Here is a 26,400-nt window from a genome sequence, read left to right on the forward strand (position 1 = left end):
ATTCCAACAAACTATAGTGGGATTAGAAAGGAGTAAAACGCAGGGCAGTGGCCACAATATTTAACAACTGGTGTGGCCCAGGCACTGGCTGATTAAGACAGACCATAAGTAACCATAGACACACCAGTGTGCATCAGCTGAGGAGAATGCCTGAACATAAAAACAGAATTTAGGAAAATGTTTCTCACAGACATCTAGAAAGAGTGGCCTTGTTTAAAAGACTAAATTCTGTTCTTTCAGTCATATATCTGTTCATCTACAGAAATGTTTATAGGTGAAAGAAACATGCTCTATTAGTGATTACATTTTGTCATTTTCAGTCAGGAATTCCTATACTCATGAAACCTTTTCTGGTTCTTTTTCTTTCGGCATATGCTATGATTCCCTTCTTACCCTCATTCCAGACTCACTGCTTGAACTGGTGTATTAGCTGGTTGAGGGAAAGGATCTCTGTCCTGGAGTTGTAAGCCTGCAGTCTTGGTCATTCCATGCATGTCCCCAGGGATATTCCAAGAATTTCCTTAGGGAGCCCTTACTCTTTTCCAATGGATAGGAATTCTTATTGCACAGGAGACTAGAGAAGTCTTAGATTAAGTAGCTCTATTTTTTTAAAGGCTCTGCTAAGTCTTCTTTCCTTAATAAGATGGTGCTAGGGGGAAATACATTTTGGGTGGACAGTCGAAAAGAATAAAGACATTGTTCTTGGTCATTCATGCTAATGAATCACCATACCTTATTCACCTAGACCCGTGGTTGGCAAACCGCGGCTCACAAGCCACATGCGGCTCTTTGGCCCCTTGAGTGTGGCTCTTCCACAAAATACCACGTGCGGGCGCGCACGTACAGTGTGATTGAAACTTCGTGGCCCATGCGCAGAAGTCGGTATTTTGTGGAAGAGCCACACTCAAGGGGTCAAAGAGCCACATGTGGCTTGCTGGCCGCAGTTTGCTGACCACTGGGTTAGCCAATGATATATAAAAGCTTTGTTTTGTTTTGTTTTGTTTTACAAGACAAAGGCAAGCTTTCCTAAGCTTGGATTTATAGTTATTAAAAAAAGAAAATGGGGCGGGGGCAGTTTAGCAGGAAATAAGACACAAGGAAAAATAATCTGGGCAGTAAAAAACTTATTTTAAACCAGAAAAAATAAAAGACAGTGATGAAATGGGGAATCAAACTCAGGCTTTCTGACTCTACACCTAAACCTTTTTCTTCTTGCATATTTCTTAATCTGTAGAAATTTATTTGAGATCTGTAATTTGCTAATCATATTTTTTTTATATTCACCTGAGGATATTTTTTCCATTGATTTTCAGACAGAGTGGAAGGGAGAAAGAAAGGGAGGAGGAAGAGAGAGAGAAATATCCACATAAGAGAGACACATCAATTGGTTGCCTCCCTCACAAGCCTGGACCAGGGCTGGGGATCAAACCCACAACCCTTTGGTCTGCAGGCTGACACTCTAACCACTGAACAAAACTGGCCAGGGCTATTCATCATATTTTACAGTTACATTTAGATGTGGATGAATGTCATCCTCTGGGAAATTAGATCAGACAGAAGACAACTACTCAGTGAAAACCTACTGAAGAATTCTGATCTCAAACCCAGCTGAATTCTCCCCTACTTCCCACTCCATTTAAAATTGCTTTGAATTGTAAGATCGAGGTATAGGTTTGGTCTCCTGGATATATAAATGCAGACAGAATATTATCTGATAATTTTTAAAAATGTGGCGCCATTTTTATGTGAATTTCCCCCCTGTGCTTTGCTTGAGGGAGCTCTTCTTCTCCATGACCATGAGGTAGCTCATCTCTGTAGCTTGTGTGGAGGTGCCAAGGGTATGGCTCTGTACAGCTTTCTTCTCAGACCACTGCAAAGCATCAGCCTTCCCCTCTTTGTCAGGTTTCTCTTGATCTTATCTGCTTCCTAAAAGATGAATAGTTTCATTATAAAGATTCTTTGGAAGAAAGAAACCTTTGTATTGGATAATTAGACAATGATCTTATTTCTGCTTAGTTTTTAAAATCTCCCTTTTATAAAATTTAAGTTAATGAAATTCAAAACAAGAACTTCATTGATTTTTTTAGAGATATACCTTTATTTCTCTGTTTACATTTATTATTCCCTGTGGGTCAACCGTTGATCTCTTGAAAATATTTTTTAGGTACATGGATAAGAAATAAGTAATTGGCATTAGGAAGAAAGTACTGATCATTTTTCAGTCCCATAAAATTCTGGGCATATAGTAATTAGAAATTAATGCTTATTTTTCATGCCTCTGCACCCGAGAGCTGACTCTCCCTCTGGATTGATTTCGGGTTTCAGGTTTGCAGTAATGAGCTGAAGTGTGTGTGTAACAGGCACTGGACCGGTGCTGACTGCAGCACTTACTTCCCTCTCAACGATGAGGAAAAGACTGGTATAACTCTGTCTGGCAACGGTAGGTCCTGAACTTGGTACCATTATATAGCCTTTATACACAATGAAGGAGAACACTGCCCTCCAGATAGTTTCATTTGGATTATTGTTATAACTCAAATATCAATTAAATCCAGACAATAATGAATTATAATATGTAGCTAGCTAGGCCCACATTGTGAAACTGATCATTTCCATTAACTTGTAATAATATGTCATATTGAATTTAGCGTTTTTTTTCCCTGACATCAGACTGAGATTTCTTTTTCAAGTTTTGTACAGTTCTTGTTTGGGGATGACAACAAACCTTAGCATATTTTTTTAATTAAGAAAGTAGTCATGTGCTTGCTTCGGCAGCACATATACTAAAATTGGAACGATACAGAGAAGGTTAGCATGGCCCCTGTGCAACGATGACATGCAAATTCGTGAAGCGTTCCATACTTCAAAAAAGAAAAAGAAAGTAGTCATACTTAACTGTCTGAATTTAAAGGAAGAATTTTATATTTTGGGACTGAATCAATAAGAAAAGAAATAGAATTGATTTTTAAAATTTTTGTTGACTTTAAAAAAATTATCTTTATTGTTAAAGGTATTACAGATGTCCACATTTTGGTTGACTTTAATATATTTTTTTTTATTATAGACTAGAGGCCTGGTACACAAAAATTTGTGCACTTCGGGGCGGGGGGGGGGGGCTGGGGGAGGTCCCTCAGCCTGGCCTGTGCCCTCTCGCAGTCTTGGACCCCTCGGGGGATGTCAACCTGCTGGCTTAGGCCCACTCCCAGGGGGATTGGGCCTAAGCTGGCAGTCAGACATCCCTCTGGCAGCCTGGGAGCCCTCGGGGGATGTCCACTTGCCAGTGGGGAGCAGACCCAAGCTGCAGTAGGACATCCTTAGCACTGCTGAGGAGGCAGGAGAGGCTCCCGCAACCACTGCTGTTTTGGCAGCCGTCAGCCTGGCTTGTGGCTGAGCAGAGCTCCCCCTGTGGGAGCACACTGACCACCAGGGGGCAGCTTCTGCATTGAGTGTCTGCCCCCTGGTGGTCAGTGTGTGTCATAGTGACCAGTCATTCCCAGTCGTTCTGCTGTTAGGGTCAATTTGCATATTACCCTTTTATTATATAGGATAGAGGCCTGGTGCATGGGTGGGGGCCAGCTGGTTTGCCCTGAAGGGTGTCCTGGATCAGGGTTGGGGTCCTGCTGGGGTGCCTGGTCAGCCTGGGTGAGGGGCTGAGGGCCTTTTGCAGGCTGGCCACAGCCCCTTCAGGGTGGGGGTCCCTTCCTCCTCTCCAAAAAAGCTCCTCCCCTCGCTCTCTTCCTCTCTCTTTTGTCCTTGGCTGGAATCGAATGTGTGACCCTCCAATCCGCAGGCCAACGCTCTATCCACTCAGCCAAACCAATCTGCGCTCCTCTCCTCTCTTCTTTTTCCCTAGAAGAAGGAAAGGAGAAAGGCACAGGGGTTTTCAATTCGTACCAAAAGGAGAGATAAAGAACTCTACTTGGACACATACCATTCCAAGTAAGACCCCCAGAGGCTTAAAATAGTGTACAAGTTGGGGAATTATGATGTGTTCCAACCATAAACTGAAAGAAAGGATGGAAGGAGATGAGGTTGGACAATGGGGTCCCAGGTTGTCCTCACGTGGAAGTCATTACAAAGCCTCTCTTTCCCACACTCCCTCTTCACTCTTTCTCCCTTTCACCAGGTTCACCTATTTGCTTTAAAATAACCCCTCAATTGAAAATTGAAAACGATTCAGGCCTTAGTCAGGATTTTCACCTTTATCCTGAGAACAATAGGAAACCATTTGGCAGAATTAATTAAATGAGTGGTCAGAGCAGGTTTTCTTTTTAAGTTTATTCTTGTTGCTGCATTGAGAATAATCTGAGAAGGAATGGACAAGAAAGATTTGGACAGAGCAGTCAGGTGGTGATAGGTAAGAGATCATGGTGAACTGAAGTGGTGTAGCAATAAGATAGAAGGAGTAGTAGACAGGTGTGGAAAGTATTTCTAAGGTAGAATTGATAGGTCTTGCTGATGGGTTGAATGATCGTTTACCCTCTCTGCATCCACCTCCTTGGGCATTTAACTTTGAAGTGTCCTCTGCCTCTGTCTCTGGACTTGACCATGTGCCTGGCTTTGGGTACTAGAATGAAGCAGAACTGCTAGTATGGTGCTTCCAAGTCTACAACTCGAGAGGCCTTGCTCTTTCTTCTGTTTCTGTCATCTTCGTGAGGACATTCCTGAGTAGCCTACTGGTGTGGAACAGATACGTGGCTGAGACTTGAAGTGCCCAGTCAGCCCAGTTGAGACTCGTCTAGATCAGTGGTCGACAAACTCATTAGTCAACAGAGCCAAATATCAACAGTACAACGATTGAAATTTCTTTTGAGAGCCAAATTTTTTAAACTTAAACTGTATAGGTAGGTACATTATTATTAACTTAATTAGGTACTCCTAAGCTGGCCTTTGCTAAAAACATCCTCAATCTGATTGAGGTACGTTCGCTGAGGTCGACCCCTTCCAACTCTCCCATCCACACTCGTCTTGTATACTTGTTCCGTATATCTCCTTTACGAAAACCGACTTCTGCGCATGGGCCACGAAGTTTCAATTGCACTGTACATGCGCGCCTACGTGGTATTTTGTGGAAGAGTCACACTCAAGGGACCAAAGAGCCGCAGTTTGCCGACCACGGCCCTAGACAGTTTGACTCAGTGGATAGAGTACTGGCCCAGGGACTGAAAAGCAAACAAAAGGAGTTTGGTATCTGTAGTCTTAGCAGTGGTAGTATGGAGCTTGTTCTGGCAGTTAATGCAGAGATGACACTATTCAGGTCCATAGATTTAAGTTACTTGTTAAAAGTCACACTGTTACTTAGAAATAATCAGGGCAAGAATTGGAACATACACAATATTGATGCATATTGTTAAGTTACGGCTGATTTTTCTTCCCTTTAAAAAATACCTACTTTAAAAATATCTTAAAATAATGTTGTTGGTATGAAGATTACAAATCTGGAGAATAAATTCCTGAAAGAATTTTATATCAAGCCCTGACCGGTTTGGCTCAGTGGGTAGAGCATCAGGCTGTGGACTGAAAGGTCCCGGGTTTGATTCTGGTCAAGGGCATGTATTTTGGTTGCAGGCTCGATTCCCAGTAAGGGGCGTGCAGGAGGAAGCTAATCGATGTTTCTAACGCTGTCCCTCTTGTTTCCTCTCTGTAAGAAATCAATAAAAATATATATTTTAAAAATTTTCAATCACAGAGATTGATTTTCATTGTTCCTTTTTTTCTCTCCAGGTGTTGCTGGTACCAATATCATAATAGGCATAATTGCTGGCACCATTTTAGTATTGGCCCTCATATTAGGAATGACTGCATGGGGTTATAAGTAAGTGAAATATCTCATAGTAATATTTTTGCTATCAGAATATATTTTAAAACAGTTTGTTCAAACGAATTAAACACCTAGAAAGTTTTTGTCAGTGAAAATCAGTCTGGCTCACTATTCAATCAATGATTGATTGTACTTGGCATGATTCGAGGTGATAATTTATTGTTGTTTGTTTTTAGAGTTTGAGATAACTCCCATCTGTTCTAAAAGTACTGAATACTGTCTTAAAACCATTATGTGAGCCTGGCTGGTGTGGGTCAGTGGTTGAACATTGACCTATGAACCAGGAGGTCGCTGTTCAATTTCTGGTCAGCTCGCATGCCTGAGTTTTGGGCTCGATCCTCAGGGGAGGAGGCAGCCCATCAGTGATTGTCTATCATCAATGATGTTTCTATATCTCTCCCTCTCTGAAATCAGTAAAAAAAATATTTTTAAAAAACCCATTATGTGAAGTAAAATCAGTCTAAATTGTGTCTTACACAGAGGTTCTGTTGGCTTACTCTTTTAATGACACAGGTTCTCTCTTGACTTAAACCATACCCAGAAGTCTAGGCAAGATTGTCAGCTAGAGATCATAGAGCTTTAATAATAACAGTCATAGCAACAAGAGCAGCAGCCACAGATCTGGTCCTGAGTGCTTGCGATGGCCATGCCTGGGGCTGAGGGCAAAACCTTTTTATCTTCATAGCCAGTGTAAAGGAGGCACTATTTGTTAAATATGTGGGTGTTTTTGCATGAAGAAAAGACAGCTTAGAGATGTTTGTTAAAATTGAAATTCAACTTTAAGTCATAGCTTTTAAAAGCCTAATACCTTCCTTATGTGTCAAAGTTCGCTTTACAGGTTTTTTTGGTTCAATTTATAAACTTTTAAAAGTTATGCCATATAGTTTTTGAAAATCAGGTCCCCATAAGCATTTAGCTAAGTAAATGGCTTCAAATATTCCAAACATTTACATATTTAATATGTTCAATTTACTTAAGTACTTCAATCTTATGATGTAAAAACTGTCCTTAGTATTCAAGAATTTTATTCATTTTTAATAAATTAAAATGTAAACAAGGTGAACCTTAAGTTCTCTTTAATATTTCAACTCAAAGCTCATAGTTCTGCTGATTCTGATGCTATTTCAGCTCCCAGCCCTAGAGTTTTTCCGTTTGTGAGTCCTGTGACTTTTCCTAGGCACTCTGGGCATTACCTTACTTTAGAGCATTTTCCCCCTCATAGACCAAACTTAGTTCACTGAAAGACTTGGGAATTAGAATCCTTCAGACTTTAAAATTACTCCAAAGCTTTCCATAGACTACCCGTGGTCGGCAAACTGCGGCTCGCAAGCCACACACAGCTCTTTGGCCCCTTGAGTGTGGCTCTTCCACAAAATACCACGTGCGGGCACGCATACAGTGCGATTGAAACTTCGTGGCCCATGCTCAGAAGTCAGTTTTTGGCCTGGGCGAGTCTATTTTGAAGAAGTACTGTTGATATTTGGCTCTGAGTTTGCCTACCACTGGCTAGGCAATATGTACTTGTTTGCTGGTATTATTGTCACCTGGCATGATCTTAAACCAATGGAATCAAATGGAATACCTTTAAAAGCGTATGTGGCTGTTGCTTGTAGTGAGGTCAGAACCCTGAAAGAGTTTCTTTGAAAAGAGAGAGTCGTTAGTTTGTATGCTGCAAGCATTAAAATACAGAAAGCCATTTGAGGAAGGCATTATGAACATATCACATACAGCATAGTACATTACCATAGAAAGCAAGGATAGCACAGCATAATAGTAATGGTTTGCCCTGATTAAATGAATATCTCACTCTGTACCAGCTCATAGATGCTTACTACCTCTGGACTTCTTTGATGTGCTGGTCATTAGGTATATTGTATACTTACACTTGCACAGGCTAATTTCAGCATAACATTTGGAGTTACAAAATTGTAGTCCGGAAGGAAGGCTTTCTGAATATTGTCTGATCTCCCCTCACACCTCAGGTGAATTAACTCCATCTTGGAGCTACACAATATCATTGACTTGCCTGATGCAAGACTTAATGTAGTAATTGCCATCACTAGCATTGTTTTGAAGTAGCTCAGTGGTTTCATTTTCATGTGAAAGGAGATAGCAAAATGATTAGTTCTATATTGTGTGATTTTCTGCCACCTACTGATGCAAGTTGTTATTTCATTTGTAATACATTCTTAAGATTTTGTATTGATTTTAGGGAGAGAGAAACATTGACCAGTTGCCTCTCATACATGCCCCGACTAGAGATTGAGCCCACAACCTGGGTATGTGCCCTGACCAGAAATCAAACCTGCCCCTTTCTTGTGTATGGGATGATACTCCAATAAAGTGAGCCACACCAGCCAGGATAATATTTCATTTGTAGAATCTTGGAAAAATAACCTTTCAGAAAATATGAAACCCTAAACATCTCCTATTGCTAATGAAATGACCTGTGCTCATTTATTTTAATGATTAGAATTAAAAGTACTTCTTTCTGTATATCATTTCTTATTTTTATGAAAATTTTTGAAGTGTCATTGTTTTTACTTTTATTTCTAAATATATGTACTTTGCAGATTCATTAAGGAAAAAGACAATTTTTTTTCTGTACTGCAGTATCGTCTTCATAAATAATTTGAAGCTAAGAGATGAATGTTTTAATGTTATCGAACTTATAAGGAATATGTTTAAAAATAGAATGAGAATGTAGAAAATGTTAATACAGAAATTAATTTTATTAATATGATGTCCCACATACTCTATTTCAGATTCAAAAACTGGATTTAGGACCTGAGAGCTCATTTATTTTCTCATTAATCCTTCCAATTAAACTTTCTACCCCTTATTCAAGCTTTAGAGTGAGTCAAGAAATAGCAGAATAGGAAATAAGAAACTAGGGGACCACTCAGGTAATCAGATTGAGAGAATAAAAAGTAAAATATGTTGAACAAAAAGATTCAGGGCTCATATTTCTCTGCCATCTAATGGTTTCAGGAATGAAAAATAATAAGTAACTAATTGGCACTTTTAACCTCATTAGCTCATCATTAAATGAGATACCTATTGGGCACACAGAATAGATCGGCAGGTAACGGTGCTCCAAACAAAATCCATGAGGAAACATTATCTTGATCTTGGAGGAAGGCGCCCACTGTTCAGTTGGTTTACTTTTCTAACTTGTCCTCAAAATATTAGCACCTAATTAGGTCATGATAGAACATTATAAATTAGCTCTTTTAAGTTAAAAGTTAAAAGTCACTGGTGCCTCAATACCACATCCCCTAGAACACATCTTTTCAGATTGGTTTATTTTGAAACTCGTGTAATTTTATTGTAGTTTATGACCACGTAAAATACAGGATACTGAACTTTGAACATAGTATTTGTAATGTGGAGCTTGTGAGTAAGTAGTAACAACTTAGGAGCTCATAACAGCTGTTAATTAACTGACTCTAATGTATCACACATGATGAAATAAAATGTTCTAGTGTCCACTTATGTTCTCCTACTTTGAATCCTTAGGTATAGCTTTAGTTTGGGTATATATTGTATCTAAAAAGGAATGGATTATGATTTTTATTTTTTAAAACAATTTATATAAGTGACTTGATTACTTAATTTTATTATTTAAAGCAATATACACATTTGGAAACCTGTATTTGAAACAGGGTTGACTTTAGAACATTACAAAATACAGTATTTAATATGATGCAATTGATATTGAGAAAAGTTACTCTTTAATAGCTGAAGTTTTATGCTTTAAAAATAGTTATTTGAAAATATTGTCATTAATCCTTTGGTGTCTCTTCTCCTAAAGATAAGTGAAATGTGGGTTTTGTGACTTCGGATTTCCTGTTTTAATTCTGCTAGTCAGAATCCTATAGTGGAGACCCTTCAATGAATGCTAGAGCTTTTATGTTTAATGCTCTCTCTGAATGTACTTTTGTAGGTAATTAATTCTTTTTTTCCCTCTCTCTACTTGTCCATGAAAAGAAACTATCGAGAACAGAGGTATGTGATGAGAATAATCAACATACAACTAAAAATTTTAAATCTTATTCGCATCTTTGGAATTCATATATGCAATTATAAGTCAGGTTTACTTTTTTTATGCTAAGTAATCATACACTAAACTTGATTTTTCATGACCTTAAAATGACAATTTTAATAATGGTGCTGTGAAATGTATTACTTTTAAAATGTTATTTAATTTTAATGTTTTTTTTTCATCCAGCAATATTATAATTATTTCTGTTACTTTTATAAATTGATTTTTTCCCCCCTTCTAAAACAAGTGTCCTCTATGTTAAGGTGTCACCGTTTACATTAATTAGCTTTCCTTCATATTTATAACACTATTATTGCCTAGTACTTTCGGAGGGGACTTATTGTTTATTTGTTACTGTTGTTATATCAGTAACTTCCACTCACAAGTGATACAATTTCTATGGGCACAGTGTTGTGATCAGGAGAATGTCCTGGCATGTGATGAGCCTGTTTAATCTCTGCATAAGAAAATATTTTTGTACTGAACAGATCATTGTTCAGGTAGTTAAAGAATGCTTTGCATTGTTGGAATCTGGTTGTCTAGTGTATTTTTTAAAAAAATTTACAAAAAGTCCATAGTGCTAGGTACCCCATTCATCCATAACCTTAAAAATCTATGTTTAATCTACAGCATAAAAAGGGATACAAAGCATTTCTATAGTTCTGTAAGAATTTATTTTTTAAATAAATCTAAGTTAGCCCATATTGAGTACACCCTTTTCATTTTAAAAAGTACTAATGTTGTTAGCTATTGATACAAAATGAAATTTCCTGGAAATTGATAGCCCAGACCAGGTCTTGTACATCATAGAGTTACTAGTTTTGTACTCAAGATATCTTTGCAGATTACTACTTCCTTAGCTTTTCCTTCTGTTTTATTAAATGCCTGCGGCCAATTAGGAATAAGATGTAATAAATATGGCAAGACTTTTACAATGAAAATTATAAACTTTACCTTCTGTTTTCTTTCATGTTGTAATTTAAAATTTCCATAAGATTTAGCCCTAAGTATCTACAGAGTCTCTATAAATAAATGGTGCCCACAGGGTACCAACTGAGATCCTGGTCAGTTAACATAGGTATTAGAAAAAATTGACCTTGCCCTGGAGTAACTAACTCCTTATTAATGCAAAAAGTAAAACAGGCAAAATGAAATTTTATTAATTTAATAAGTTTAATTAAAATTTAAAAACAGATTTCTCTGTGCCATGTTTTAAGACTCTTGTGTGTTGAAACACTGGAGAACAGCCGGAGCCATTTAAGCTTTCTGTTGAGTAGAAGTTGATCATCATATCAGAAATCTAAGTTGAGTGGCTTTCTTCCGGGAAAAACAGAAGTAGGCTAACTAGATAAAAAATTGATGATTCAACTTCATTTCCATAGGAGCTAAAGCTATAATGTAATTTAACATTGCTGACTATATAAAAGGGAAAGTAAAGTGCTCCAAGATGTGTCCTCACCAGGGACACTGTCCAGAATAAAGGAGTTGTCCACAGTACAAAAAAAAAAAAGATGACTATGTAAAGCTGTGCACCAGTCTTATTCTAACTCAGTATATGCATAGGTATAGTTAAGGAGATGTTTACACTAAGACTCTGTGTACCTGGTATGATTTCATGTCTGTTGGTAGTATTGATCATCATTTTCTCAATCTGACTACTCTTTTGGAATCTAGTTTATGTTTTGAGACTTGTCTCATCATAAGCAGATACTTATTTTATTTATTTTGATTTGTTTTAATGCAACCTTTATTTATTCCTGCCCTTGTCCATAGGGTTTATACAATAATTCTCACAGTGGAGGAGTAGCAGAATGGAGTTTAGATCAGGAATCCATGAATATATAGATATCTTCTGAATGATTTTTCTTTTTGAGAATATACGTTAAATGATTATAGAGAAAGTGGTAAGGCCAATGGACAAAAGCATGCATTAAGAAATTTACAGTCTTGTAAAAATATCTTCAGATAATTAAAGATGTGCCCAGTTTCAAAGGATGCCAGAAAGTAGGAATAAGAATTTTGAGTTGTCCTTGCCTTTAAATTGAGTTTTTCTTTGAGGTTCCATGATAAGAGGACCAATTGACAAGAAATCAGACACCTACTTGCTATTATGTGGTGTTGGGAAATCACTTAAACTTCCCTCAACTCTCAAACCAGATAGAGTTCCTTGTAATCGTAAAGCATTATGGCAAGGGAGTTTATTGGTATGTGGTCTCTGAAGACATTGTGTTACTCTGATCTTCAAATGAAAGAGATGGATGTGGTTCTCAGAGAGGAAGGTGGCATTCACTGACATAAGCGAGCCCTGCACATACTGGTTAAGCTGGTGAACGAATTGATGAACATAAAAGTTTGCTTTGACACTAAATGCAAGACCATATTAAATAGGTAGCCAGTTATCAGATTTATATTAATTACATAATAGCTCAGAAATACCAAATTGGGCATAACTTTCAAAATATTGGAGAAGTCAGGCAAGTAATTCTGTGAAGATACCTAATAAATGTTTCCTCTGAGAACATGTCCTCACGGTTTTCATTATAGGAAGGAATTTGTGATAGGTTTAATTGCAGGTCTGACGAAAAGATAAGAAGCAAACCCATTTTTTTCCTTTTTGTCTACAAATGCCTTAATGGAATATAGAAGCTCCCTTCTGGGACAGAGCGGAGGCAGAAGCCCATACATGAATGACATCACTTGAAACCTGCCAGGGTCATATTGTGAAGGGTAGAACCATGGAGCCTAGGAGCCAGGGAGAGTTCTTATACGCCCTGTAGTTAGAAGGATGGCTATTGGTTGGTCCTTTTCTTTCAAGTCTTCAGTGAGGAAGGCCTCCATGATTTTTTCAGTTCATGCTATTGCTTCCACCTTAGCATAATTGCTTTAGGACTGAGCAGCTGTACCCTTTATAACAAGAATTACAAGTTTGAGTTTCAGTTTTCAAGCAGATTTGCAAATAGCAATAGAATAAGAAAACATCAATGGAACTTGGATTTCTAAGGCATCTGTATTCAGCTTAAATATTATCTTTCTTCGTCTGAAATGAACACACATCATTATGATTAAGGTGAAATGGAATAAACAATTAGATCGTGTGTTACTGATCTATGCCTTCAGCAGAAATGCCCTTCCCCATTTCTTTTCTCTCTCACCTATTTTAGCCACTTTATTTTCTGCTTGTGAACCTCCCTCCTTTTTGTTAAGCCTTTCTTAGTTTGTTTTTATATGATTATTTCAATGATAGTCATGCATCTGTCAGTGTGACTTGGTACACATTACACAATATTTTTTAAAACAGTAAAGTAATCATTTCAATGACAGACAGCCCAGACACTGACAAAGCACTGGAGAAATGCCTCCTTCAGGATTAAGGTGAAGATTTAATTAAATATTTTTTCATTGTATTCTCATTTTGAAAATGTGCAAAAGTTATTAAATTAAATATTATGATTCAATGGACCCTTTTAGAAAAGATCAGACTTCCCTCACAATTCTTTTTTGAGTAAAAAGAATTTAACTAAATAAGCTTTTATTTTCTTTTGGTCATTATTTATTTTTAAAATTCATGCACATATCTAAGATATTTACATATGACATGGGGAGTGTGATGTACTTTTCCTATTATGAAACTTAGCACTGGTCAGGCCACCTAATGTGATTTCAAGTCACTGCTGGATTCCAAAATTCTATGAAACCACCAAAATTTAGTAAGAAAGACACAAAGACTAGAGAGATAAATTCAATTTAAAAAAATGTAAAGAGATCATTTAGTTGGTCATTTATAACAAATGATAAAATGTTATTTTCTTGATCATGGGGACCTGATATTCTCTATCTTCACTAAAGGTTAAACAAGAAGATATAAGTTTGTTATAATATATGATGGATATTTAAAAGGGTCCATTTCTGGACTATGAAAGGTGTTCAATTTTATGCTTGAGATCTTTAACAAAATTAGTAATCGTTAACATTTTTATGTATTTACTATGTGAAGAAAGTTACATGTATTACTAATGGAATTTTAAGAATGCAAAGTAGTTCTGTATTTTGAAATAGCTAAGAATATGATCTGTCTGGGGTGAAAAAACAAGCTGTCCCAGAAATTCATTGAACTTAAACTCCCTTCCAGCCCTCTGACTGAAAAGCACAGTTTGTGATATTTTTAGCATTTAAGATGTTTGTACCCTGTGCAAAAGAAGAGTATGTACTGCACAGAAATTACTGAAGGAGTGATAAAACATGCTCAGTTAAAAAAATAAAAAAAACTGGGTGCCATCCATTGTTAGAAGTAATCCATTTAATCCTGTGCTATCAGCTAAGGAGGCCTCAGTAAATGCCTAAATGCCAGAGATATGTAAGGAGAAGGTAATTCGGAGGAATTAATGGGAAAGGTCAAGTGTAGTTGGAACTTGTCTTTATTTAATTTGAATTTAGTGAGCCACATCTCATCAGCTTAGAAAGATTATCATTAAAGGTAATAATGACAAACATGAGTTGTTAAACATAAAGATTATATGATGTTGATGGGATATTCTCTGCAGTTCCTTTATAAATATTAATATGATTCAAAAGGCAACAGAGAACTTTGATTTTATTGAGAGCATTTTTCAAGCATTGATAGACAATTTTACTGATGCACGGCAAGAAAGAAAATATAATTGCAGAGATTAAAGATCTCTTGCATAAGAAGATATATTATTTGTCCTATATTATTAACACTATAAATATGGAAGAATTGTATTATATTTTCAAACATCTGAAAGTGGTATATTTTGGATAGAATTTAGCATCAGCAAGTAATCATGACTAGCATGGTAACTAAGGAAAAACCAAATGAGAAAAGGAGTTAGCAAATGTGCACCATTGTTGGAGACCTTATTCAGCACAGCTCTGTTTGAAATTCTCCACCCAACACTAGTCCGTGCCCTCCAGCAATAGTACTGAATGGAACTGAATCAAGTGTTTTATTCAGTTGGCTGCTTGTGGGCCAGGCACTGGCAAATGATGAGGTTAACTACTGAGGAAGGGGGCTGACTAGGTAGTCCAATCTAAAGTTTTTTACCCTATCCCTTTAGACAGAGGAAGTAATAGGAATCTGTTCCCATCTTAGCTAATCACCAGAGCCAGTAGAGTCAGTAACAGGGCAGACTTCCCCCGTTTCACTCCTACGGTGGAGATAGAGAACTGAGGTTACCCACAACCACCTACAATTATCCTTCCATCATTTCATCAAGATTCAGTTATTTTTTCAACCCTTTTCTCCTCTTGCTAAATTATCTTCCTTTACATATTCTACTGTGCAGTTATAGAATTATATGTTTGACTCACCTTTGAATCTTTTTCAATTTCTTCATATTTTTGTGCAATCAACTGTAAAGTTCCAAATTGAACAGAGACCTTGAATAAGAGTTTATTTGGATTAAGTTATAGAATATAGCTTAGAAATCCATCCTTTTTTTTTTAAAGGACCAATCAAGGTTACTTTATATAATGTTTAGAAATCATGAATAGTTTATTCTCCACAGTGAAAAAAACGATGTCTTATCCGGGCAAGGACTGTCTGTCCAACAGGGCTCCTTCGGCACCATTTCTTTTTTTTTTTTTTAAGACAAAAGCTGCAGTGAACACCTCTAAGTATAGTGAACTGACAATGAAAAACTTCACCTTTCTATATTTTCCCCCTAAAGCAACGCTTTATTCATTCAGACTGTAAAGGCTTCAGCGACTGCAATTCTGATCTCTAGGAGGACTTGAACTTGTCACATGTATGAATAATCTCATGTGTTGTTATGGATTTGACTCATGTAGATCATTATCCCTCCCTCTTTTTTTCCTGAAATAATATTTGTATATGTCTGTATTCATGTGTGTGTGTCTTGTTTTCTGACTCTGAAATGTTTATTATGCCTTAGACAGTTACCCCAGGGAGATTATGTAAAAAAGCCTGGAGATGGCGACTCTTTTTATAGCGACATTCCTCCTGGAGTCAGCACAAACTCAGCATCTAGTTCTAAGAAGAGGTCTGCTTTTCTGTCGCATTTTCAGATTTCTACCTGTTCCATCACACATTATTCCATTAGTCAGAACATTTCATTATTTTGCAGCAGGTTTGATTACTTCTTCCTTCTTTCTTGAATGTTAAAAAAAATAGTATCCTTTGTTCTTTGATTACTCTGATTCAAAATGCCATATGCTCAGAACCACTTGTTTAACAAATCAGACCAAAAATCCAAACAAAACAAAACAAATAATGTTAACTCTATATAGAAACCCTACAGTTTTTCAATCTTGCTCTTTATATGGCTTAAGAAACTATACCTAGTATTCTATCATATTTTAAATGGTGAGCTTTATGTCATGTTTGGTAGTCAAAGAAAAAGGTTACTGTCATGCTTCGATAAAAGCAGCTGTTAAAATAAATTGGTAATATGAATGCTGCGTTGAATATGTTTTAATTGTAAATATATCAAAGCTAAGCTTGCTGTGAAAAAAAAAGACTGCTTCTTTGTGAATCATATATTTGAATATTATGATTTTGCCTTTTATGCCTGGAATGATTATTTCTAGACTTTATGACTTAGAGCTTGGTTGCTAGTTAAATTTAAGTATATTTAATGCTTTAAGGCCTATAATATTGTGGATGGGGTTAAGATATTGTTTATATGTCTTAAACTTTGATGCTATATTTTTGCTGCAGGAACTTAAGGTGTATGACACCATTTAGAATTCTGCATGCTTTATAATTGCTTAATAAAATAAACTCATAGCAGAAATAAATAGGTGGGATGTTTTAGGAAAGAAGACATTCATTGAAAGACACTAAAATTTTCCTGTGGAGAATTTTTTTTTTAATTGTTGGTGGGGGTATAATATATAGGGAAAAAAAGATTGATAGCCCTAATTATTACTTTGGTCATAGTAGTTACTTTGTAGATTGCTAGTTTATTGAAAAGAAGCATGATCTCTCCTGGAGTTCTAAAGAGAGTGAATCATCTGTAAAAATTTCACTCTTTATAAATAATCAGGAAGGACAGTAGAAGACATTGGGGAGATCTGGGAACTCCACCTTGGAACTATCTTAAGAATGAAAGGGTGTTTTTACTAAGATAGCACAGCTTAAAACAAAAGTAAAAACAGTGTTTGGGTTTTTTTTTTTTTTTTTTTTTTTCAAAACAAGTACAATTCTACGGAAGGATGTTAAAAAAATTATTCTTTGAATTTATTGGGGGCTTTTTGAGTAAGAGAGTAAGATTTACTTAAATTCTCTCAGCATGGAAGTTTTTTTTTTCTCGGTCAAATATTTAATGTTAAAGTAAATAATATGGTAAATAAGTGGAGAAATCGGTGGGTTCCAGTAGAATTTCTGTTGTCCTGTACAAAATGGGCATCATTCTTAATCAGCAAATGATGTTAAAAAAGTTCCAATCTAGGGAATTCATATATAATAATTGTGTCGATTTATTTTTATTCAATGAAGAAAGTTCCTTATAAAATAGGCATTATTAGCATTAACTGAATACTATGTGGAAAAGATTTTAAGTATAATGCTATTACCTACAGTAGCTCAAGAAGGGTTTGAAGTATTAATTGAATAATTCCCAGATTTTAGCAAAATCTCAATGGGTTATGACTTTTAAGCAGTTAAAAATAGTATCAGATTATGTGACTTCTCCTAAGTATATGTAGTTTGTTAAAATACTTTTCTTATGTGGTTCAAGGTAGGTGTGGACATTTTGCTTCTTGTAGACGATTCATTTAAAGATGCCAGGACAATTGATTTAAATAGCAGATGGGCTTCATGGTGCATGGGCTTTGTGAGGGATACTCCCACAACAACCATATGACTCAGTTTACTTATTGGGAAGTTAACTAACAGTTAACACTTATTGGACAGTTAACTACATTTTGGGAGTGCCATATATGTAGAGAAAATGCCAATTCTCAGAAAATAATTTTATTGTTTTTTTAAAAAACCTAAGTATTCCTCTGATAAAGTTTAGCCAGGTTAAATAGAACAAATCTTAATGAAATCTCTTGGAAGTCCATGTTCTCATAATATTTGAATGGAAACCATTGCTTTACAATTAAGAAACATCTATGGTGGGACCCCATTAGAACTCTGCTACTTGGGTGGTATAACCAAAATATGTAGTGAATTTGCTCTGTGTAGTGTTTGTGCTCTGGGGAATGTAATTGGCTTGCATTGTATCCTGATACTTTGCAGTGATAAACTGTTGTAATGGGGTTCCATTGTATTTGACTTTTCTTAAATTGAATGTTGTGTAATTTTGCCTTTCTCATGAAGATGTTCATGTTCTGTTCATTCTTTCATTTTAGATTTTTTCTTTCTTGATTTATTTAACGCACAGCAACACTTACAAGTTTTGCTTAATGGTTTCTAAACATTCATTGGATTATATTTTTGCACAATATATGCACATTTTCAATTTCAGGTCAAACGGACTCTCTCATTCTTGGAGTGAAAGGATTCCAGACACAAAGCATACAGACATCTGTGAAAATGGGCGACCTCGAAGTAACTCTTGGCAAGGTACAGGGTGGCATTCTGAACCCATCTGTCCACATGACCCAAATTCTATATTCTGTGGCTCCTGATTGTAAAGACTTGTTCTTTTCTGTGAGCTCTTTAGCTCTTCTCCCAGTAGAGAAAGGGCATTTATGATGAGTTCAGTTCTTTTTCTTTTTTTTCTTGGATGGGAAATGAGAGGATTTGATAGCACCAGTGCACTAGACACATTGGGAAGGCTGTACAGAGCTGTAAAGCCCTGTGCTCTGGGTGATGCTAGCTGTAAATGACACCCACTTGAAATACGATGTAATTAAACATATGGTGGGTTTTTAAAATTATTTATATTCAAATCTAGCTATAAACTATCTTTTTTCAGGTAATGTGGGAGGCAACAGAAAGAAAATCAGAGGCAAAAGATTTAGACCTCGGTCTAATTCCACTGAGTAAGTCTGCACCTCTCCTGGAAAAAGGCTATCATCCAAGGTCCTGTGCAGTTAGCGTGGAAAGCTCATTAACCAGCTCGTCAGAGAACAGTAAACCATGCCTCTGGCCGTGGTTCTGTCTTTTCAGTTCCTTTTTTTGCCATTTTAAAATTAACCATGGCTTTTCTCTTTTACATAGGCATCTCCGCAACTGTGCCCAAAGCCATATTCACTGACAGCCTGGGTCTGGCCCTCGCTGCAGGCTTTTTGCTCCAGTTCCCTGCCATTGTGGTGTCTTGGTTGCGTTTGAAGGGAATTTTGATAACATTCCTTTCTTCTCATCCCCTGGGGTCCAGCCATTTCAGAGGGGTCACCCTTCCTCTCCCCAATAGTCACACAGCGTAGAAGCATCCGGGGGAAATTCCCACCGTCCTAGAGCATGATGCTGCTCACAGGGGGACACCGCCTCTCCCGGGCTTCCTGGCAGCACGCTAAGCATTCTCTCAGACTAATGGAATTCCTTTCCCCTTTAAATTTTTCTTCCCGGGACATTTATAAGGGCATTTACCTAAACTTGCTCTTTAACGGAATCATTGTCACTAAATGCAACACTATCCATTTTGAAGGATAGCCACATTTTTTTTTTTAAAGTGGGGATGGGATCTGAAGTTACATTTAAGTCATTTATAATGAGTTAAACACATTTTTTGTGTTTGCTTGTTTCTCTACTGAATAAAGTACAAGCAAAACTAAGCTTCCCCAAACCCCATGGAATAAAACACCTGGCCCTGCTTCTGGATTTTTACCACCTGGTTTTAATTAACCATGTTTTTTTGATCCATTTAAATTTTTTTTTTTACTAATATTTCAGTTCAGCGCTAGTTCTTCCTCCCAGGATCTCTGTTGCTTCTTTATGACTTCAATATTTTAAAAAATCTGAATAGCAGGTATTGGTTAACTGCTTCTCAGAAACTTATGTTAGCTTTCCCATCGTATACCCTGCCTTTTTCAGTCCAGGACAATAACATTGCCCTGAAATTCGGACCTTCCTGCTGATGGTATTGTCTTGTAAGTGGCTTGTCGAAGTTTCCTAGAGGATATTTTACCATAGAAACAATAGATAGGTTCAAGTGATACCATTGCATGGCCCAGAATGGCATCATAGAACTCCATCATAAATAACTAATCTGTTAGAGTTTATCTTATACATCCCCAAAGTGCTTGGATGCTTTAGGACTCATTGTGGATAAACTCTTCTTGGAATGTTGTTTGATTTATTTTGCATGAGGTCACCTGGTAAAGGGCTCCTTAACTTATCCCAGTGGCTCACAGAAGTATAGATGAAATTGCAAAATGTTCTTCAGAACTTCCTGCTGTTTAGTTTTCTAACAGTATTTCGTATAACAATGCTTTGAAAACTCAAGTGACTAAGAAAAAAGATCCAACATTATATTAAAACTGTGAGTTTAGGACCCAAAGGATACTTGGTTGTTGAGCAAGATTCATAACAGTGTTTTTTAGAGCGATCGCTTATTTTTACAATTTTTTTCTGTAAAATTCCCACTTGCATCATATGATAAATATTATGCTGCTAGCTTGCCCTTGAGAAATCTTGCCTGTGAGATAATTCAGTTATAACATTTAATAAGAGATCACAATGGAATTATCTTTACGAAGAAGAAATATAAAGGATTCCCTCAGAGTTTTCAGACTTTCCAGATTTGGGTTACATGTCTCATGTTACCTAAATGGTGCCAAGTCTGTGAAGCTGACCACACACCTATTGTACAGGCACTATACTGCATATATATTTTTTTCTTAGAAGGAATACTAATACATAGCATATCAAGAATTATATTGACAAGTTTTTTTAATCCTTTCCATATTTGTTAAATAATCCCATTTGCTTCTGATATAACAACATCATTTTGTGTGACCGTATGAGGAGCAGAATGACCATGGAAAAACACATCTTTTTTATTTTTTTAGACTAAGAGGTATTACCAGATCTGTTATTTCAACATTCCTTTTAGTATCTCATCATCCCACAGGATGATGAAACATTGGGACATGAATTAAAACATGCACCACAAATGCATACTCTGCTAATTAACAACACAAGATATCCTGGTTTAATGTATTGTTTTCCCCCCCCCCCGAAAGCTTTTGCATCTTCCTCACTGTTGTACGTGATGTTAAACCAGTTTTTGGCTTAGACTTTGTATTATATATTGTGTTTTTACAGGAGGGAGCCCCAAGCACCTGAGCCTGGGCACTCCCTCGCCCAGACAGTCCCATCCCAAGGCATAAGCCCAGGGGGCTCTGACAGCCCCCAGACAGGGAGTCTGGATCACAGGTCAGTCTCCACCTGCCCCTCCATTCTGGGCTGCCACTTAATCTCCCTCCAAGTCCCTTCCTTGGCTGAGAACAGGGTCATTTAATCTCTGACGGACCCCTGACGTCTGCTCAGAAGTGGTCCTGGTCCAGCCAGCACCAGCTAGTTTTCCTCTGCCTTTCTCTCCTGGAGAGCACACAGAGCTCTCCTCTCCTGTCTACTGCATTTTATTTTATTTTTTGCATGTTGCGCTACAAGCCAAGTCAAGCCACATAGGCAGGTTTATAGCAGTTTGATAAAACCCCATCACTCCAGCCACCACGACCTAGAGTTTAGGAAGCCCGCTGTGATGACACTTTCACAGCAGATGCCCGGGAGGAGCAACAATTGAGAGCTCTCTTCAGTGACCTCTAGTGAAGTGATCACACCCACCTGAGATGCTCCTGAGAAGAAAGAAAAGGTCCGTCAGGGGCAAGTCAAGCCATGTGGCTGCAGGTTTCATGGGATGGCCATGGCACCAGTCCTCCGAGCTTCTAAGATTGTCAGTGAGAGGAACACCTGTCTCTTGGAGGTGGCCACCTGCCTGTGGTGATCCGGTTTGCTGTGTGGCTATGTGTCACCTGATGACAACCGCTGCATGGGCTTTCCCACAGTTTTCCCCAGGCCCCAGCATTCACGAGTCTTCATCTGTGGCTGCACTTGCTTTTTGATTATTTTCTTTTTGTTCGGAGTCTCAGTGGAAATCTTTATGCAAGTTTTAATGGCTATCTCTGTGAAAAGCACAAGTTGGCAATGATTGTGGCTAAAGGCAAAACTAGTGTGAGTTGTTCCAGAAACAAGGGACACTATCTTAGCAAAAATGGTCTTATAAGCATATAAAGTACCTGACCCTTCTCTAAGGAGGGCACTCCATGAACTATTTTATAGCATATATTGGGTATAGCTAAAAACAAAGGAAATGACTATGGGAAAAAAAAAATCTAATTTGTTTATGTAACTATGACAATATAGTCTTGACTTAAATGCATTTGCATTTAAATACTTAAATGTATTTACAAACTAAAACTACATATGGAGGAAAGAAGCAAACTGGACCCACAAATAGTATATTTTATCATTTCCCCTGGTTTGTTTCCAAATAACCTTAAAAGTTTTACAGAACTTGATCTTCATTGCCTATAGTGTTTCTAGAAGTTACTTTTTAAAATGAGAAAACTCAGTAAAATCTCCAAATTCATCCAAGGCTGAATTTCTTGAATCTAGGTTTATTTTAAGAGGGCAAATACTAAGGGAACATGCTTTTGCTTGCCGCTGCCCCCCCCCCCCCCCCCCCCGGAAGTCTGCAACTCTCCCCCAGGGTAAAAAATAAAAGGAAACTGTGAAAAGAAAACAAAACTTGCACTCCCAATTTTACTACCTTTAAGATTTTCCTTTGTGATTAATTCTGATGGAGACTTTGCCAGATCCGCCTGGGAAATGCTACCTTCGGCCATTATTATCTGCTGTCCATCACTCACACGGTGCCTACACCCTCAGAAGGTAACCTGTGAGGGCCGTTTCACAATGGAAAATGAACACTTTAGTCTGGAGTGCAAGCGGACGAGGAAGGACCGTGACAGCCGCACCTCAATTACTAAACCCAGCCTCAAGGTCACGGAGGCCTGCTGGGACCACGATGAATGTGCGTTGGGGCTCCAGAATCAGAAGAGTGAGACCTTTCCCGCTCCTTCTAGAGCTGACTGGAGCACCTTTCTTGTTAAATTCCAGCTTGGGATCTGCTATCAGGAGAAAGAGGCCATTTAAAGTCTTCCCTTTCATATTGGAAAGAGAACCGTGGCTCCTTTCCATTGTTCTTGGGGCGATGTGCCCAAACACCAGGTTGGAATGGCAGCCCTCAGGGTTCTCAGAAAGTGCCATTACCATTTGAAAACCAAGGAGCCCAATGAGAGGTGGCCTGGAAAATGCCCCTTTGGAGGTGGGTGAATGGGATTGCTCACAGCACTATAATTGCAAGAGCTTCTGAGTCCCTTTGGGAAACCACTGGAGAGGCTCTCCTGAAATGTGAATCCGTTCTAGAATGCTGTGAGCCTCGCGGTAGCTGGGTTTCTGCTCATGTGATTGTACCGACTGCCTCATAACCACCCAACATCCATCCTGGTTTATTTGCCACAGTCACCTGCATTTGGAGGGTGAAGAACATCCTTGCTAAGCTTGTGCTGTGTGTTTTCAGATTTTTCTATCTTGTTCTGCTTTCTTTGTTCCTTCCATTGCTTTCTGCAGGTATTTAAGCCCATGGTTCAAAAGAGACTATAATGTAGCTAAGTGGGTAGAAGATGTGAATAAAAACACTGAAGGACCATACTTTAGGTATTTTATAAATTAATTTTATATCCTTTTCAAACTCTCCCAGCACATACAAATACTGTAGTGTGACTGGCTCTCCATCTTGTATCTCCCAATACAAGTTCCCAGAGGTGGAGAGGGTCCTTGTTTCTTTGCTGCCTTTTGATTGATCTCTGTTTTGGGCTTCATGAGCAAGTCTAGCTCTTTTCTGAATGTTTCGAATGAAGCCACTTGAAAGGGTTGCCACTTAGTGCATGTCCTTGTTACCATCTTGAGCTTTTTAGTAGCTTTCTGTTCATTTTATGCTATGTAGTGTTCTATGGGCATGAAACATCCTTTCCACTAATAAAGAAGCACTATTAACCCGAGCAATTTAATTTCTAGAATCTACTTATTCCATAGTGCATTTTTCCTACTTACCACCTTAAGAGTGCATAGTGCATACGAAAACTCAAGGAAAAATACGAAAAGGAACTAAATGCAATTGGTGAAATTTTACTTCGAGTAAAAGCAATGATTAGCTGTAACTTGAAAATTATTGAGAGAATATTGGCCACGTGAGAGTGTACGGAATGAGTTTAGGTTGTATTTGTTCAGTACAACCATTTGCTACCAGAGAAGGGCTGTGCTGACAAGTGCTTTACAGATTCTCAGCAAAGCTAAGGAATTTTTTTTTATTCCAATAAAAATGCTGTATCTAACACTTCAGATAGAACAGGAAGCAGATCTGCAACATGCCCTTGATTCACAAACAAGCAGGTAGAGCATCTGTACATTTTAGAAACTATCATATTTACTCAATTCACTGCAACTCAAAGAGAATTTCCAAGAGCTCTCAATGGCATTTTTTCACTCTTTATAATATCAGAGTGATTTCCTAAAGACAAATGTCCATTTTTACTTTGTGACAATTAATATAAAGAAGAAAATATAAGCTGAACTGCTACCTCTGCTGAACACAACTTAACTATAAGCTTTTGATTATTTATTGCCATGACTTGGGTCAGCATTTAACAGATATCAAAATATATATGTGGATTTAACTCTCAGCACCCATGTAAGGTGGACTTTCTCTTCCTGTGTACCATTTAGTTTAGACATGTATAGTTTGAGAAAATGATTAGACCTGCCTGCATTTGAATTTGATCCATACATTCGCATATGCCCCAAGGAAAGCATAATCCCTGCCTGCTCACAGAAATATATCCTGCTTTTATACCCCACCTTTCCCTCTTGCCCTGTCCCTCTGCTTATACCACTTTCCCACTGAACCTCATACACATACACTCACATTCAAACATCCCGCCCTCACCTGTAGCTCCCAAGATGGCCAGCGTCAGGAAGACAGGTAAGATGGTTTGGAATGTTATTTGGAATCTTGGCTCACCTGCAGTCCCGTTTCTCCTCTCTGTCTTCCTCAGGCTTGTGGGCAGATTATAACTTGTATTAGTCATGGAACCAAAAGAGAACATCTTTGGTCCTATGTGGGCTAGGGCTGTTATGCCGAAGTGGACTTAGCATTTTGCAGCAACAATTTATGAAATGGTACCCCGGAAGAGTTGATTCACCTCCCCTGGGTGAGCTGAGTAGTGTATGTGGCTCCCAGAGAAGAGTTCACATTTCTTCCAATCGGCACCCAGGTCTGCCCAGAAGCTGCATGACTAAACTCAAGTTGGATGGGGAGTGGCTTTAGCACCCCCGGTTGCACGTGCAAAGCTGCAAGGGCAAGTTTAGAGGGTTCCTTTATCGCCTCTGGTAATATGAGATGTGGGTTTCCACAGGGGATAGTCATATTAAGAAGTAATGTTTTTTGGTTTGTTAAGGGTAATCAATACAGAATTTCTGTGGAAGTGGTGAATTATTGAGATACCCCAGGGCTTTCCGCACAAGGATTTTAATGCAACAGAAAGAATTTCATCCACTCTCCATCCAAGCCATGCCTCACATCGCAGGCCCCGAGTGCATCCATGCCTTGGCTGACGCTCTTTGCCAACCCTATGCTTAAGCTCAGGTCTGCTTCATTGGCTGCCAGGTCATTCAGGATCACTTTTCCTATCAAAACCATCAATGAGGGCAAAGGTCTCTTTATTAATGACCCCTGTGTGGTGTGAGGTTTCTGGCATCGTTACCAAAATGCAATGGGGACTTAATGAATGCAGGAAACAGGTCCAGAATACAGCCAGCTCTTTAACATATAGTAATCACATCACCACAAAGAGCAAAGCAAATGCCAAAAGACACTGAGTGATCAGAGTGCCTCAGCTGTGCTCCCTTCCCCAGTGCTCATGTGACTGGTCGCTCAGGTTGTCGTGGGCATACATTCCAGACTTTAGGAAGGAGTGGGTGGGTCAGGGCAAGAGAATGATCTCCCCACACCTAGATCCTGGAGGTAGGTCCGTGGGTGACAGGGCTTTACAAGCCCCTGGGAGGTATCCTTACTCTTGGGTATTAGCGGATGGATTACTCACTTCATCACCAGATTTTGAGTCCACTCCCATGACCTCATGGAAAATGCTGTAACTCTGAAAATGAACTTAATAATGGTCATGTACTGCGTGCCTTTATTTCTCACAACATCAGGAGATGTAGGTATTCTTATTCCCTTTCTCTGGATGGAGGAAACTGAGGCACAAAGAGTAACTCAAGGTAGCACAGCCAGTTTTAGAACCAGAATTGGCTCTGACTCCAAAATCTATTCCCTTTCCATTTCACTGTAATTACCTAAAAGTAACAGGGTGGGCATTGACTACGTACATCCTATCCTAGGATACTTGATAAACCCCTCAGGATTAGGCTACCATTAAATTTGCATGTGAACACAGCCAAGAGGTGGACCTGTGTCCCTTGCGTGTACCTGTGCTGGGGGGCAGAAGTGGACTGAGATTGGCCTTACAGGCGTATCTC

The 26,400-nt window shown here is 38.2% G+C and overlaps 1 protein-coding gene and 1 non-coding gene across 11 annotated transcripts in view; both read left to right on the top strand.

Moving 5' to 3' along the window:
• Window positions 1-26,400, top strand: part of ADAM22 (ADAM metallopeptidase domain 22) — a 184,783-nt gene that overhangs the window by 150,769 nt on the left and 7,614 nt on the right. Inside the window, exons 24-30 of one of the 10 annotated variants that reach the window (XM_059712222.1) lie at window positions 2,326-2,440; window positions 5,725-5,815; window positions 9,812-9,829; window positions 15,779-15,973; window positions 18,320-18,417; window positions 18,773-18,839; window positions 21,064-21,174. In XM_059712222.1, the coding sequence (XP_059568205.1) occupies window positions 2,326-2,440; window positions 5,725-5,815; window positions 9,812-9,829; window positions 15,779-15,973; window positions 18,320-18,417; window positions 18,773-18,839; window positions 21,064-21,174 (695 nt within the window). Of the gene's footprint in view, window positions 1-2,325; window positions 2,441-5,724; window positions 5,816-9,811; window positions 9,830-15,778; window positions 15,974-18,319; window positions 18,418-18,772; window positions 18,840-21,063; window positions 21,175-23,433; window positions 23,521-26,400 lie in introns of all 10 variants that reach the window. The other 9 variants (XM_059712223.1, XM_059712224.1, XM_059712225.1 and 6 more) reach the window with 9 other exon arrangements.
• LOC132211553 (U6 spliceosomal RNA) lies at window positions 2,760-2,866 on the top strand. Its single transcript, XR_009447470.1, has one exon. It is a non-coding gene; the product is annotated as a U6 spliceosomal RNA (small nuclear RNA).

The sequence above is a fragment of the Myotis daubentonii genome, chromosome 10 (assembly GCF_963259705.1).
Source record: "Myotis daubentonii chromosome 10, mMyoDau2.1, whole genome shotgun sequence".
In the NCBI taxonomy this organism is placed as follows: Eukaryota; Metazoa; Chordata; class Mammalia; order Chiroptera; family Vespertilionidae; genus Myotis; species Myotis daubentonii.